Here is a 16,290-nt window from a genome sequence, read left to right on the forward strand (position 1 = left end):
ATTGTTTCTTCCAAAGGAATATAAATATCTAGAAAAGTACATTTTTTACTCAATCAACTCTGCTGAAGTAATTCTTTCCCAGAATTTAACTAAGGCTTAAAAAGAGGAATATAGTAAGTTGGCCAGATGTTACACTACATGTCAGCAAAAGGTATGTTCTTTAAACATAAGAATCTGTATTTAAAAAAAAAAAAGCCCAGACAGAAATAGTCTCAAGAAGCTGGAAACACACAAGAATAAGGAATTATTATTACAGAATTACCATAGAGAAGGAAGAAACTGCTTTACATGTTGGAAAAAAAAAAGATGACAACAAGGCAGGCATGCCTGCCAAATCAGACCATTTTCTTTGTAAGTCACTAAAGAGCTAGCAGCATACATACCCATGAGTTTAGCAGAAGTTATATCAATTATGTGTACTATTATTTGATACATTTAATAGGTGGAACTTTTACTTTTGAAAGCAATCTTTTCCTAGCCTATAACAACTCATCAACCTTTACTCTTTCAAGACTGAACCTCAAGGAGGCTCAAAGCACCACATATTCCAGCAGCATAGGAAAACACTCACCCATTAGTGTTATGAGCTTATTCTTCAGCTGTGTGTCTAACCGTGCAATCATCATCTCCACTGCATTCCTAATTTCCCGAACACGCTCATCTTTTGCATTTCGAACAGCTTCTACATTTCTTTCCTAGAAGTTAAACAGGTAAAAAAAAAAAATTGAAGAATTTTTAAAACAAAAGCAAACAGACATTAATATAATCACTGCAATTATTCTTAAAGTCAGTTGATTTCCTCTTTAAAAGCTGCAACCCAGGGTGCCTGGGTGGCTCAGTCAGTTAAGCAGCTGCCTTCAGCTCAGGTCATGATCCCAGGGTCCTAGGATCAAGTCCTGCATCGGGCTCCTTGCTCAGCGGGGAACCTGCTTCTCCCTCTGCTTGCTGCTCCCCCTGCTTGTGCTGTCAAATAAATAAATAAAATCTTAAAAAAAAAAGGTTGCAACCCAATAATACTTTTTAAATGCTTATATGTCATATGAAACTCACTGCTTTAAAAAATTGTGCACTGAAACGAATCAGGAACAAAACTCGTAAATGTAAACAAAGCTTAATAAAGTACATGTTCTTTTAACAGTGAAAGATATGTAATTAAAAAATATTGGTTAGGTACCATATACAAAACACATACTCAAAGCCCCAATCATATCTCTGATAGAAAACCACTACTCAAAAATAAAAGAGTATACTGATGCCAGGTTCACATCATGCAAAACCCTAAAACAAATGAAAAATTTCAAAAACCGTATCTACTCTAGTTTACAAAGTTTTAAATTTTTTCAGAAGAAAAAAAAAGATTTTCAAAGATTGCAGAGTACACTGCAGATTTCATAAAAACATACCACCAAAAATAGAAAGCAATATTTCCTATACTCATTGTTATTACAAATACAAGCAGTGAAAATTTCAACATTAGAACACCCTAACAACCATATTACGTTGCCAAGAGAAAATAATAGAAAAAAAGGTAGTTAGATGAAGTCCAAAGAGAAGCCATTCAGCTTGTTTATATTCCAAAATTACTTTGTAGGTAGCATATATGTAACTCAGAAACATTACTTTTTGTATAAGAAATGTTATAAAACAATGGTTTGAATCTTGATTCCTGAGAGGGTAAAACGAAGACATCTTAAGTTAGGGATGGTCCTCAAACCTCACTAGTTACAACTATCATTCTGGCAACTTTAAACAAAATATATTCCAAAAGCATATTAGGTGCTTAAATGTTCAAAACTTATCACATTTCCTCAAATAAATAATACTACAAATGGTAAATACCTCACCAAAGCTGTCTGACACATAAAATATCTGAAGAGCAGCGTTAAATATTACTCTTTCAATTCTGTAGAGTTCGAATTCAAAACATCAGAAATTGAATTCATTCACTGGTAGCAAAAACACTCCCAAAAGCTGAGGGTCCAAAGAACGAATGACTTAATCACTTTGTAAAAGTCAATATTGACTCTTTAGGAGTCGGTTACTGACTCCCTGTATCAAACAGCTTATTTAACACATTCATTTTCTGTTTCTACATAAGAAAAGGCAATTCTCTGGCTCCAAATGTGGAAAAGGCCAGGGGTTTGGATACAAATTCCTCAGCTAGTTTGAAGTTGGTGAAACTGACTGTAAATATATCTTATCAGATTTTCAATCTTGATTGCAACATAATTGACGTATATCATAAAAAAATATATATTACATAGGCTAGACTATAAAATGGATAATGATCTTTCAGTAGCAGTCTTACCACTTCTTGAACTAAGCTGATCAGTTCCATGAGACGCCGACGAAGTTTGGCTACCTCTTCGTTCACTTTAGTAACATGCTGCTCATAAATTTCTGCCAAAGGTTTAAAGGTATGTCCACCATGCTATTTAAATTAATAAAAATAATTTTAGAACATTTTCTTTTACCTCAACCATTTATACTTCTTTATTAACACTCCATGGATGCTAATAAAACTGGTAAATATTTTCAAATGAATTTTTTCTGGCTGTCTTTACTTTGTTAAAATCAATGAGAGCTTTCTTAAAATCACGTGGCCCATATAGGAAATCCTTAAAATTGCAGATAAAGAACTTTAGCAAAACATTTACACTTATCTAGAAATTTGTACTCATTAGAAAGAACCAAAATCTTTAACCATGGCTCAAACCATCTGACACAACTTTATCTGCCACTCTCTTCTTGGTCAGCACTAGCCTTTTTCATGTTTTCAAAGTCCTTTTCATTAGGCCTTTGCAAAATTAACTCCTTCTTGGGTGCCTGGGTGGCTCATTCGGTTCAGCATCCAACTCTTGATTTCAGCTCGGGTCATGAGATCGAGCCCTCCATCGGGCTCTGTGCTCAGCATGGGGTCTGCTTGGGATTCTCTCCCCCTCTCCCACTCGTGCTGTCTCTCTAAAATGAATAAATCTTAAAAAAACAAAAAAAAAAACTGCCTATTAACACGTAAGTTCTTACTAGAACTGTCTTGTTCAACCAAAGCACCCAACCATGGTCTCTAAGATAAAAAAGATGTAGATTTTTGCATGTCCACTTAAATATGGAAAAGAATGTTTCCATTGCTTCTTACTAAACCCATGTATTTAAGTACTAAATTGTAAGAATTCAATTTTTTGTACTCATCACATTAGTTTTCAAATATTAACAGAAAACTCTCTAAATTGAGCTCTACTCAACCAAGTTGCCCGTCATTCTCTCCCTAAAATATGCTGAAGCCCAAAGAATGATTAATTTTTTTTTTTTTTAAGTAAGTTCCACACCCAGCATGGAGCCCAACTCAGGGCCTGAGCTGAGATGGATGCTTAACCGACTGAGCTACCCAGGCGCCCCAAGAATGATCAATTCTTATTGCTAACAGATATGTCTAGTTGTCTAGCAACTTCTGCTCCCACTATAACTAACTCTCCCCACCAAGAACCCATTGTGTTTATTTTCAAGCCTATTTACATTTTTAATTAGGTATTAATTAAACAACAGACATAACTGTGAAATAAAAAGCTGTTTCCAGGAAAACTGAGTGTTTTAGACTTGATAAAATGTATGATGCCTTAAAAAACGACTTTTGAATTAGAATGGAAAAAGGAAAAAACACAACGATAAGGATCCAGATGTTTGCATTCATACTGTTTCACAAATATCTAAAGTTGTTGTTCCATTTTAAAGAAAACCAAAACTGGAATTGTGGCCAGGACATTAGATCAACTGGCCTTTAATCAAAGATAAGACTTTGATCCTACAACAAAAGATTTGCAAATAAATATTTACATGTTTTCAATTAAAATAATGTGTTTCTGTAAGAGGTGCACATTCCACATCAACATCTCCCACAAAGGAAGGTTGTGGTATGATACCTTCTGCTACAAATCAGATGCATTTAAATTTCATTCTATAAGCAGACTAAAATAATATTATTCTCTATCTAAATCAAACAAGTATTTCTAGCTAAAAATAATATGCTAAATATTTTCTGCTCACCATTCCTCCCCAAAGTGCACACTGATGGCAGATACACTTCTTACAAGTCCAGCAAAATACACTAAGTTTTTCATGGTGATTTTCACATCTATATATTATGAAAAGAAAATATAGATTAAATTAAATAAATTAAAATTATAACATAATTACCTCAACAAATTCCTAAGTTTGGGAAACAGGTTAGTCAATTTTAAACAATTATATCTCAGGAAACAATATAAAATGCATTCCATGCTTCTACAAATTAAGCTAAAATAAATCACATGTGGACACAAAATTTTTTTAAGTATTGTTTTCATTAATTTATAAAGACTTTAGAATCGTGAAAAATGCAGACTAATTTCTAAATAAAGTACAAATATAACATCATTTTCTAGCATCACTATAGATAAGTTCTACCTTACTACATTTTGAGCAAATCATATTACGAGTCTATACCTACATGCATACACAAAAATTTGCCCCACATGTGACCAATGCTAACAATAATCAAGACACATGCAATTGTATAATGTAATACCATATCCTCATAAGAAATGAACTCAATTTTAAAAAATGAGTTTCCCCTTAAATCCACATGTAAAACATGAATATGAACCAAACTGCATCCTCCCAAATTCCTATGTTGAAGCTCTAATGTAAATGTATTTGGAGACAGGGCCTTTAAGGAGGTAATGAAGGTTATATGAGGTCATAAGGTTGGTACCCTAATCCAACAAAACTGGTCTGTCCAAGAAGAGAAAGATACCAGAAGTGTGCACACACAGAGAAAAGGTCCTGTGAGGACATAGCGAGGAAGAGCCCTAATCCAAGTCAAAGAGAAACCAACCCTCATAATACCTTAACCTTAAACTTCCCGCCCCAAAGCCATGAGAAATAAGTTTGTTATGTAAGCCATCCAGTCTGGGGTGTTGTTATGGCAGCCCTAGCATATAAACACCTTTAGCTTTTATCATATGCAAAATTTAACTCAAAGTAGGTCAAAGACCTAAACATAAGACCTAATCAAAGACTTTGATCCTACAACAAAAGATTTGCAAATGAATATACATTTTGTATGTTCTCATATAATGTAATTCTTAGAAGAAAACACAGGGGAAAAGCTTTATGATATTGGATTTCGAAATTATTTCTTAAAGAGGACACCAAAAGCACATGCAACAGAGACAAAAATAAATAAATCGAAATATATAAAAATTTAAAATTTCTGGGGGTGCCTGGATGGCACAGTTAAGTATCCAACTCTTGGTTTCAGCTCAGGTCATGATCTCATGGTTGTGAGATTAAGCACCATGTTGGGCTCCGAGCTCAGTGAATCTGCATGAGATTCTCTGCATGAGAATTCTCTCTCCCTCTCCCTCTGCCCTTTTAGCTGTGTGCTCCTTCTCTCTAAAATACATAAATAAACCTTAAAAAAAACACTAAACTTCTGTACCTCAAAGGACACAATAAACAAAGGGCAATCTATGGATTAAGAGACTGTATTTGCAAATCATATATCTGATAAGGAGTTAATATCCAAAATATATAAAGAACTCCTACAATTCAACAACAAAAAACAACCAAAAAAACCCCAAACACCCGATTAAAATATGGGCAAAGGACTTAAAAGACACTTTTCTCCAAAGATGTACAAATAAATAACCAATAAGCATTATGAAAATCATCCAAATCATCAGATAAATGCAAATCAAAACCACAAGACATTTCCTCATACCCATTAGGATGGCTACCATCAAAAAAATAAAACAACAAGTGTTGGCAAGAATGTGGAGAAACTGGAATCCTGTACACTGCTGGCAGGAATGTAACATGGTACAGCTGCCATAGAAAACAGTATGAAGGGGCACCTGGGTGGCTCAGTCATTAAGTGTCTGCCTTCGGCTCAGGTCATGACCCCAGGATCCTGGGATCGAGCCCCGCATCAGGCTCCCTGTTCAGCAGGAAGCCTGCTTCTCCCTCTCTCACTCTCCCTGCTTGTGTTCCCTCTCTTGCTGTGTCTCTCTCTGTCAAATAAATAAATAAAATCTTTAAAAAAAAAGAAAAAGAAAACAGTATGAAAGTTCTTCAAAATATTTAAAACAGAATTCCATATAATCCAGCAATATCACTTCCGGGTATATATCCAAAAAAGGGGTGCCTAGCTGGCTCAGCCAGTAGGGTGTGCAACTCTTGATCTCGAGCTCCACATTGAGGTGTAGAGATTACTTAAAAATCTTAAAAAAAAAAAAAAAAAAGAAGAAGAAGAAAGAAATAAAGAAAAGAAAAAATTGACGGCAAGATCTAGAAAAGATGAACATCCATGATCATAAGCGGCATTGTTCCCGATAGCCCAAAAGTGGAAGCAATCCAAATGTCCATCAACAGATAATGGATAACAAAATGTGATATATATACATGATGTATTATTAATCAGCCTTAAAAAGGAATGAAATTTTGATATAAACTACATTACGTAAAGTCAAGGAAGACAGTTGCAAAAAGACAAAACTGTGTGATTTTACTTACATGAGCAATCTAGAGTAGTCAAACTTATAGAAACAGAAAGTGAAATGGTGGTTGCCAGGGTTGGTGGAAGGAGAAATGGGGAATTATTGTTTAATGGGTAGAGAGTTTCAGATTTGCAAGATGAAAAAGTTCTGGGGCCTAGTATACAATGTGAATATATTTAACACTACTGAACTATAAGCTTAAAAATGGTTAAGAAGTAAATTTTATATAATGTGTATTTTACTACACTTAAAAAAAAAATTGGGGCTCTAGGTAGCTCAGTTGCTTAAGCATCTGCCTTCAGCTCAGGTCATGATCCCAGGGTCCTGGGATCGAGCCCCACATTGGGCTCCTTGTTCAGTAGGGAGCGTGCTTCTCCCTCTCCCTCTGCCTGCCACTCCCCCTGCTTGTGCTCTCTGTCAAATAAAATCTTAAGAAAAAATTTTTTTAAGTTTTCTGTTGCCTATAAAAGAGACACACTGGGGTGCCTGGGTGGCTCACTCGGTTAAGCGTCTGCCTTAGGCTCAGGTCATGACCCCAGGGTCCTGGGATCGAGCCCTGCATCGGGCTCCCTGCTCAGCAGGGAACCTGCTTCTCTCTCTCACTCTCCCTCTGTGCTCTCTCTCTCAAATAAATAAATAAAACCTTAAAAAAAAAAAAAGGAGACACACTGTTGCATTTCTTAAAAAGCTTCTCCCTAGGGGCGCCTAGGTGGCTCAGTCGGTTGAGTGTCCAACTCTTGATTTCAGCTCAGGTCATGATCTCAGGGTTGTGAGATCGAGCACCGTGTCAGGCTCCACACTCAGTGGGGAGTCTGCTTCTCTCCTCCCTCCATGTGCTCTTTCTAATAAAAGAAAAAGAAAAAAAAGCTTCCCACTAATGAACTACACTGAGCTTAAATACCTCAACAGATCTATATTTTCTATTTCTCATAATAAAAGTGTAAAAAAAAAAACAGCATATTAGATACTACCTGGAAGCTCATTTAGCCTGACTTCCACACTACCAAATTTAGAACACAGCTTTTATAATATAGGAAATTTATCAGAACAATTCTTTATCAATGGCCTATATACACCTGCAGCAAACCAAGGGAAGAGGGGCCAGCAGGCATCTAGCAGTTCTACTCCTTTCATGAGAGGCTCTCTTAAAAGGAGCCAATCAAGAATTAGAAGGGTCTTTTGGTGTTGAGTTTGATGAGTTCTTTATAGATTTTGGATACTAGCCCTTTATGACATATTAGATAAAGGGCTAGTACCCAAAATCTAAAAAGAACTCATCAAACTCAACACCCAAAGAACAAAGAATCCAATCAAGAAATGGGCAGAGGACATGAACAGACATTTTTCCAAAGAAGACATCCAAACGGCCAACAGACACATGAAAAAGTGTTCAATATCGCTCGGCATCAGGGAAATCCAAATCAAAACCTCAGTGAGATACCACCTCACACCAGTCAGAATGGCTAAAATTAACAAGTCAGGAAATGACAGATGTTGGCGGGGATGCAGAGAAAGGGGAACCCTCCTACACTGTTGGTGGGAATGCAAGCTGGTGCAGCCACTCTGGAAAACAGTATGGAGGTTCCTCAAAAAGTTGAAAATAGAGCTACCATATGATCCAGCAATTGCACTCCTGGGTATTTACCCCAAAGATACAAAAGTAGGGACCCGAAAGGGTACGTGCACCCCGATGTTTATAGCAGCAATGTCCACAATAGCCAAACTGTGGAAAGAGCCAAGATGTCCATCAACAGATGAATGGATAAAGAAGAGGTGGTATATATATACAATGGAATATTATGCAGCCATCAAAAGGAATGAGATCTTGCCATTTGCAACGACGTGGATGGAACTGGAGGGTATTATGCTGAGCGAAATAAGTCAAACAGAGAAAGACATGTATCATATGACCTCACTGATATGAGGAATTCTTAATCTCAGGAAACAAACTGAGGGTTGCTGGAGTGGGGGGTGGGGTGGGAGGGATGGGGTGACTGGGTGATGGACACTGGGGAGGGTATGTGCTCTGGTAAGCGCTGTGAATTGTGCAAGACTGTTGAATCTCAGATCTGTACCTCTGAAACAAATAATGCAATATATGTTAAGAAAGAAAAAAAGAAGAAGAAGAATGTAGCAGGAGGGGAAGAATGAAGGGGGGGAAATCGGAGGGGGAGAAGAACCATGAGAGACGATGGACTCTGAAAAACAAACTGAGGGTTCTAGAGGGGAGGGCGGTGGGAGGATGGGTTAGCCTGGTGATGGGTATTGAGGAGGGCACGTTCTGCATGGAGCACTGGGTGTTATGCACAAACAATGAATCATGGAACACTATATCTAAAACTAATGATGTAATGTATGGGGATTAACATAACAATAAAAAAATTAAAAAAAAAAAAAAAAGAATTAGAAGGGTCTTTCAAAACAGTGATACCCATACCATGCCAGAAGAAAAATAAGTATTCACCTAAAACAAAAAAGAAACTTTCAATAGTGTAATTAAAATAATATATGGTAGGGGCGCCTGGGTGGCTCAGTCGGTTGAGCATCTGCCTTCAGCTCAGGTCATGATCTCGGGGTCTTGGAATCAAGCCCCGAGTCCAGCTCCCTGCTCAGCAGGGAGCCTGCTTCTCCCTCTCCCATTCCCCCTGCTTGTACTCTGTCAAATAAATAAAATCTTTAAAAAATACAATAACATAGAGCAACATCTACGAAATACTTGAAGAAAGAAATTGAGGGCATACTTGTCCTTTTCATTTTCTTCATGTTTGGTGAGACTGCAGAGTTGAAGAGTATCAAGCTGCTGTGTTACTTCCTCTGCCCAACGACAGTTTACTAGTTCTCGTAGCTGGAGTGGAGCACTGGGAAAAAAAAAAATACATATATTCTGATTCAGGAATTTGAGACTATTTTTTAATATAAACACATTCCAAACGTAATCATGCGAGATGATGAGTGTGTTAATTAAATCAACAGAGGGAAACTTTTCACAGTGTATACATACATATAAAAAATCATCACATTGTACACTTTAAATATCTTACAATTTTATTTGCCGACTATACCTCAAAATACTAAAAACACAATTACCATATAATCCAGCAATACCATTTCTGGGTATATATCCAAAAAAACTGAAGGCAGGTCTAGAAAAGATGAACACCCATGATCACAGCAGCATTATTCACAATAAGCCCAAAAGTGGAAGCAATCCAAATGTCCATCAACAGATGAATGGATAAACAAAATGTGATACATGTACATGATGGAATATTAACCAACCTTAAGAAGGAATGAAACTCTGACATATGCTACAACATGCATAAACCTTAAGGACATTACACAGAGTGAAAGGATAGTCGTAAAAAAAGAAATTATCAAACACATTCCTCAAAACAGAGCTAACAATCATACTCATACCATATTATTATTAAAATAAAACAGACTCAATTTAAAGTATGGTTTGCAACTTATTTTTACCTTAATAGGTCATATACAAAAAAAAATTCAGATTACAGACTGAATTCTCAATTCCTCAGTCTAAAATTATACTGTCCAAAATGAGAGCCACCAGTCACATGTGACTATTTAAAATTCAAATTAATTAAAATTAAATAAGAATAAAATTTCATTATAGTCACACTAGACAAATTTCAAGTGCTCAATTGCCACATGTACCTAGTGGAATTGGACAGCAAAGCTATAGACATTTCCATCATTATGGAAAGTTCTATTTGATAGTGCTGGTTTTCTTAAAAGTTAATATGAAAAAAGTAAACAATACATGATGAAAATGGGCAATCAAATGAGGTGAAGAGGTAGTGTAAGCAAAAAAGAAATATAAGTAGCTAAATGCTTCAAAAGATGCTCAGTTTCAATCATTTTTTTAAAAAGCATATTAAAAACAAGATGCCTTTTTTCATTTAATGGAATGACAAAAAAAGACTTATAATATCAGTATTGGCAAGAATGTGAGAAAAAGGCAATTTTTTATCTATTATTAGGAATGTAAAATGGTAAAAACCTTTCTTTCAATGTAATCTGCCATAATTATATGAAAAAACCAAAAGTGGAAACCACCTAAATGTCTCTGAATATAAGCATAAATAAATCAACAGTTATAGATTATTATTCACACTTCCTTAAAAATGACACGTGTACATATCAAAGTCCCACCATATTTTACATGAAAAAAAAATCCAAAATAGTATATCATTTGCGTGTTTTAAGAAAAAAATTTATATGTATACATATCAGTATACTCCTAGAAAAATGTCTAGAAGAATAGATATGAAATCTAACCATTTCTTTTGAAAGTGTTATTTAATGAAAAGATCAGGCAGGGAGTATGAGAAATAGAAGACTTTTTATTTTATTTATCTGTATTAATTAGAAAACTTTTTGGGGGGTGGGAGGATGGGTTAGCCTGGTGATGGGTATTGAGGAGGGCACGTTCTGCATGGAGCACTGGGTGTTATGCACAAACAATGAATCATGGAACACTATATCTAAAACTAATGATGTAATGTATGGAGATTAACATAACAATAAAAAAATTAAAAAAAAAGAAAGAAAACTTTTCAATTTTAGGGGCGGCTGGGTAGCTTAGTCAGTTAAGCATCCGACTCTTGATTTCGGCTCAGGTCATGATCTCAGGGTCATGGGTGGAGCCTGCTTAAGATTCTCTCTCCCTCTATCCGCCCCCCCAACCCACTCATGCAGGTTCATGCTCTCAAATAAATCTTTAAAAAAAATTCTTTCCTCATCTCCTTCTGCTCCTGCCCCTCCCTCTCTCAAAAAAAATAGAAAACTTTTCAATTATAAAAAGTTGTTACACAACGCTACTCTAGTAAACAGTGTAATCCATTCTGCATAATTCTGAGTCAGATAAATTAGTTTGCATTTCTTTATCTGGACAGGTTATTTTCTTTTCAACTGTATTCACAAAGAGGAGAAATGTGGTAGGATGCAGAAAAACTGAATATTATGGCATACTCTAATCCCATCACCTTACTGTTTTCCAAATTCACCAATAATCATAGCAAAGCACTTACCGGCAATGAGGGCATTGAGCTCTCTGCTCTGTCAGCCAGCGCTAAGGAGGCAAAAAATTAGATTTTGATTATAGAGACATTACTTTAATTTGTACATACTGAATACTTACATACCAAATTTAATGAGTTTAACTCTCTAGTGCCTGAATTAATTACAAAGGTACTTATAGAAATAGCAGGCAATCAATCTACTGTCTCCTCATTATCATCATGACGGGGACAAATTTTCAAAGGGACAGAACTCATTCCAAAATAGTTAAGAAGCTATTTTCTCATAGGAAAGAAAGTGATCCTGAGACTATCTGGATCCCACAAGGAAGATGTTGATAATCTTCACAAAAACAATGATACAGTAACCACCACTCTAAAAATAAACCAGTGATGATTAACTTCTAACTAACCTCTCATAAAATCCCTGAGAAAGTCTAAGGTGCTATTAAATTCCTTTCTGAAAAGTAAACTAATTTTGAAGAATATATAATATGGATATATAAATAAGACCTAAAATATAAAAAGCAATACAAAACTTCATGTCTTAAGAGTTCTATAGTTCAGTAATATAATATCTGCATAATTTGGTTTCTTCACAAGTATAGAAAACTTTTCTAAGAGAACAATATCTCTACTAAACTTCAAATTTTATTAATCATTTTAATTAATTACTGGATAGGGAACAGTTTTATATCATATACAAAGGAGACAGTAAGATCTTCTGAATACCTTTCCAAAAACAAGAGCTTCCTGGTTAAATATTAAATGTTTTAATTGACTAGTAAATGTTTCAAGGTAAGTAACTAACTATATAATCCCATACCTATGTACTGCCCATGGCTGTTATTTCTATTTATCCCTTTCTACTTCTATAAAAGAACATAAGCTTTTAAAGTCAAATAATTAACTCAGAAATGAAACTCTCAAGGAAACCTTAAAGGATTATAAAAGATAAAACATAATAAAGAAAAGAGTATTTTACAGTAAAGAATATAAAGCTGGAAGAAAAAGAAAATAGACACAAAAGGATTTCTCTCTTCTTAATAACCTTGAAGATAATTTCTTTGGTGCCTCAGCAAACATAAGATTTGGGTCAGGTTTTATACTCTCAAACAATGCTCAGCTAAATCCACAGTACTCTTTCAGGGCTGGTTTCAGCCCACACCCCTCTAGTTTCATCTTCTAGCTCACTCTAGGGGACCCAACAAGGTTAAGCTTTTAGGTATATTTCCTCTTTCTGCCCAGGATATTCTTCAACACCTCTCTTCAACTATATTATTCCTACTCATCCTTTAGATTTCAGTTTATACATCACTGCCTCCAGAAAGCTTGCCCTGACTCTCTACAGATTACCATAGCAACCTGTACTTCTCCCTTCACTGTCCTTTAACACTTTATTACACTGACTTATTTGTTGGGTTTCCTTTGCCCTGCTACACTATAAGCTCTATAAAAGTTAGGGCTGGGGCACCTGGGTGGCTCAGTCGGCTAAGCATCCAACTCTTGATTTCAGCTCAGGTCATGATCTCAGGGTTGTGAGATGGAGTCCCATGTCAGGCTCTGCACTCAGTGTGGTGTCTGCTTGAGATTCTCCCCTTTCCTCTCCTTCTCCCCCTCCCCCCCAACGGCTTGTATGTGAGCGCTCTCTAAAATAAATAAAATCTTAAAAAAAAAAAGTTGGGAGTGATAGGGAGTGACCAGTCCATATTTTTATTTTTTATTTGGGGGGGGGGGAGTGTTTTAGTGAAGAGAATCATGCTGTATGTATTGTTCTTTGAAGTGTTTGTTGGCGATGTTCTCAGCCTAGCACACTCCTTTTACCCATTATACATTCCACAGAGTTAGTGTCACTATTTGGGTTGCTTCATTCTGCTGTTATAATTATGCCCACTTTTGTGCACAAACTTGAGCACAGGGGTTGGAATTTGAGGGAAAGAGCATCAGTTTGAATCCTGTTCTCAGGTGATGATGTGCTGACTTGCACTGAGTAGGTGGCAGGCAGTGCATGCTGACTCGGGCAGAAAGGCAGCTGGACTGTGGATTTGGGACCCACCGGCCAATGGCATCATTTGTGATAGGAACGTGGCTGGTTTTGCTCCTGGTCATGAATTCCCTTAACTTTTGTTTTTCTGGGAAACTCTACTTCTCCTTCTATTCTGAATGAAAGCCTTACTGGATAGAGTATTCCTGGCTGCAGATTTTTTCCTTTTAGCATCTTGAATATATCATGCTGCTCCCTTCTGGCCTTCAAAGTTTCCGATGAAAAATCCACTGATAGCCTTATGAGGTTTCCTTTGTATGTAACTGCTTTCCTTTCTCTTGCTGCTTTTAAAATTCTCTCTTTATCACTACTTTTGGCCACCTTATTTACTTTGTGTCTTGGTGCAGACCTCTTTGGGTTGGTTTTATTGGGGGCTCTCTGTGCCTCCTGGATCTGGATTTCTCTTTCCTTCCCCAGATTCAGTAAGTCTTCAGCCATTATTTCTTCAAATAAATCTTTTGCCCCCTTTTCTCTCTCTCCTCTCTTTATGCGATCCCTATCATGCAACTGTTAAGCTTGACAGTATCGCTGAGTTCCCTGGGTCTATTCTCATTTTGTGTATATTTTTTCCCCTCTCACCTGCTCAGCTTGATTACTCTCCATTACCCCGTCCTCCAGGTTGCTGATCCATTCTTTTACTTCCTCTTGTTTGCTATTTATTCCAGGTGGTCTATTTTTAATTTTATTTAGTGCATTATCTCTAATTGGTTCTTTTTCCTATCTCTTTGTGGAGGGTCTCATGGAGGTCCTCCACTCCTTTCTCAATTCTAGTGAGTATCTTTATGAGCAATACTTTATTTTTTTTATTTTTTTATTTTTAAAGATTTTATTTATTTATTTGAGACAGAGAGAATGAGAGAGAGAGAGAGAGCACATGAGAGGGGGGAGGGTCAGAGGGAGAAGCAGACTCCCTGCCGAGCAGGGAGCCCGATGTGGGACTCGATCCTGGGACTCCAGGATCATGACCTGAGCCGAAGGCAGTCGCTTAACCAACTGAGCCACCCAGGCGCCCTTTATGAGCAATACTTTAAATTCACTATCAGACATATTACTTATCTCCATTTGGTTTAGGTCTCTTGCTAGGATTTTGTTCTGCTCTTTCATTGGGGACATATTCCTCTGTCTCCTCATTCTGTTTATTACTGTGTTCGTTTCTACATGTCAGAAAAGTCAGCTATGTATCCCGCACTTAAAAGTAGTGGCTTTATGAAGAGGTCCTGTAGTGCCCCACAGTGCTGTGTCTCCTCTTCACCAGAAAATGGTGCTTCAGGGGTGACTCCTATATGTGTTGCTACAGGGTGTCCTACTGTTGTGGCTGGGCTGTGTTTGCCTTCAGTCCAGTCTGCAATGGCTCTATGCCTGTTGTGGGTAGAGTCTGATGCCTGTGCTGTTAGTGGGCCACTCTGGGGCTGCCTTGGGCTTGAGTTGAGTGAGACCAGGTGTTTGCCAGAGATGAAGTAACATCAAACTGCAAGGCACTTTCCCTGTGCTGTCCCCTGACAAGCTTTTATTGGTGGGTGGGGCCTGCAGTCAGACCAGCTGCCTCCCCAGCCCACTGCTGAGGTCGCAGTCAGACTGGTGTGTGGTTATCTTCCCCTCTCCGTGGAGCAGGACTCACTTTGGAGTGGTGCTGGCCCTTGTCTGTGCTGCTTGCACACAGCCAGGCTTGTGGCACTGCTTTGATGGGATCTTGCCAAGAGCTAATCGGAGGGGATGGATCCTCTTTGCTGTGGCCTCTTGTCTACATCCAGCTGTGGAGAGTCTGTTCTGCAAGTCTTCAGGTCATTTTCTGGGTTATTTATGCCAATGTGGGTGCTCTCTAGGTGGCCAGCAGTAAGAGGTGAGCCCAGGATCCTCCTAATCCACCATCTTGCCAGCAGCCTCTGCCCATATTTTTAAATATGCCTCTCCATTCCAATCAAAACAGACTTACTGCTGTACTATACACCACTCTTGGCATATCTCTGTATTTGCTAATATGTCCCTCCCTCCAGGTGCTGTCCCATGGGAATATCTACTAATTATGTTCATAAAACTTTCCTACCTATCCCAGGTTAGTGGTCCTTCCCATCTCTGAATACTTGTGGCATTTTTACCTTGTACTCCATAATCTAACTTAATCACAAAATAAATATGGTAACTTTAATACTTCGGGAAAACCAGTATTTCTCCCAAACCAAAACCAAAGGTAAGAACAACTGATACAATATTAATGTACAAGGATTATTAAAGAAAATAAATATTATAGTATAACAATGCCCCATATTCAATTTAAGAATTTCTCTCCATTAAAATGGAAGAATCACACGCTTTAGACAATATTCAGACCTAAGTCTGACTTCTAGCTCTGGCACTTAATGAATACATGACACCAGACATGTGACTGAGCTCAAGTTTACTCATATGCAACAAGAGAATCAACATACCTACTCTGCAAAATTGTGCTAGGGAAATTCTCAACAACAGCCCAGCAAACTGAATTCAACAATATATTAAAAAGACTAGATAGCATGACCAAGTGGAAGTTACTCCTGGAATGCAAGGATAGTTCAACATACAAAAAAATCATTCAATGTAATATATCACATTAATAAAATGAAGGAATAAACCACATGATCATCTCAATTGATACAGGCCTCTGACAAAATCTGATATCCTTTCACAATAAAAACAC

The 16,290-nt window shown here is 37.1% G+C and overlaps 1 protein-coding gene across 5 annotated transcripts in view; it reads right to left on the reverse strand.

Moving 5' to 3' along the window:
• TRIM37 (tripartite motif containing 37) overlaps window positions 1–16,290 on the reverse strand; it is a 178,212-nt gene that overhangs the window by 109,368 nt on the left and 52,554 nt on the right. For all 5 annotated transcript variants that reach the window (XM_032428782.1, XM_032428784.1, XM_032428783.1 and 2 more), the window contains exons 3-7: window positions 11,585–11,625; window positions 9,275–9,391; window positions 4,042–4,129; window positions 2,309–2,431; window positions 572–695 (exon numbers count right to left, since the gene is read on the reverse strand). In XM_032428782.1, the coding sequence (XP_032284673.1) occupies window positions 572–695; window positions 2,309–2,431; window positions 4,042–4,129; window positions 9,275–9,391; window positions 11,585–11,625 (493 nt within the window). The remainder of the gene's footprint in view (window positions 1–571; window positions 696–2,308; window positions 2,432–4,041; window positions 4,130–9,274; window positions 9,392–11,584; window positions 11,626–16,290) is intronic.

The sequence above is a fragment of the Phoca vitulina genome, unplaced genomic scaffold (genome assembly GCF_004348235.1).
Source record: "Phoca vitulina isolate PV1807 unplaced genomic scaffold, GSC_HSeal_1.0 scaffold40, whole genome shotgun sequence".
Classification (NCBI taxonomy): Eukaryota; Metazoa; Chordata; class Mammalia; order Carnivora; family Phocidae; genus Phoca; species Phoca vitulina.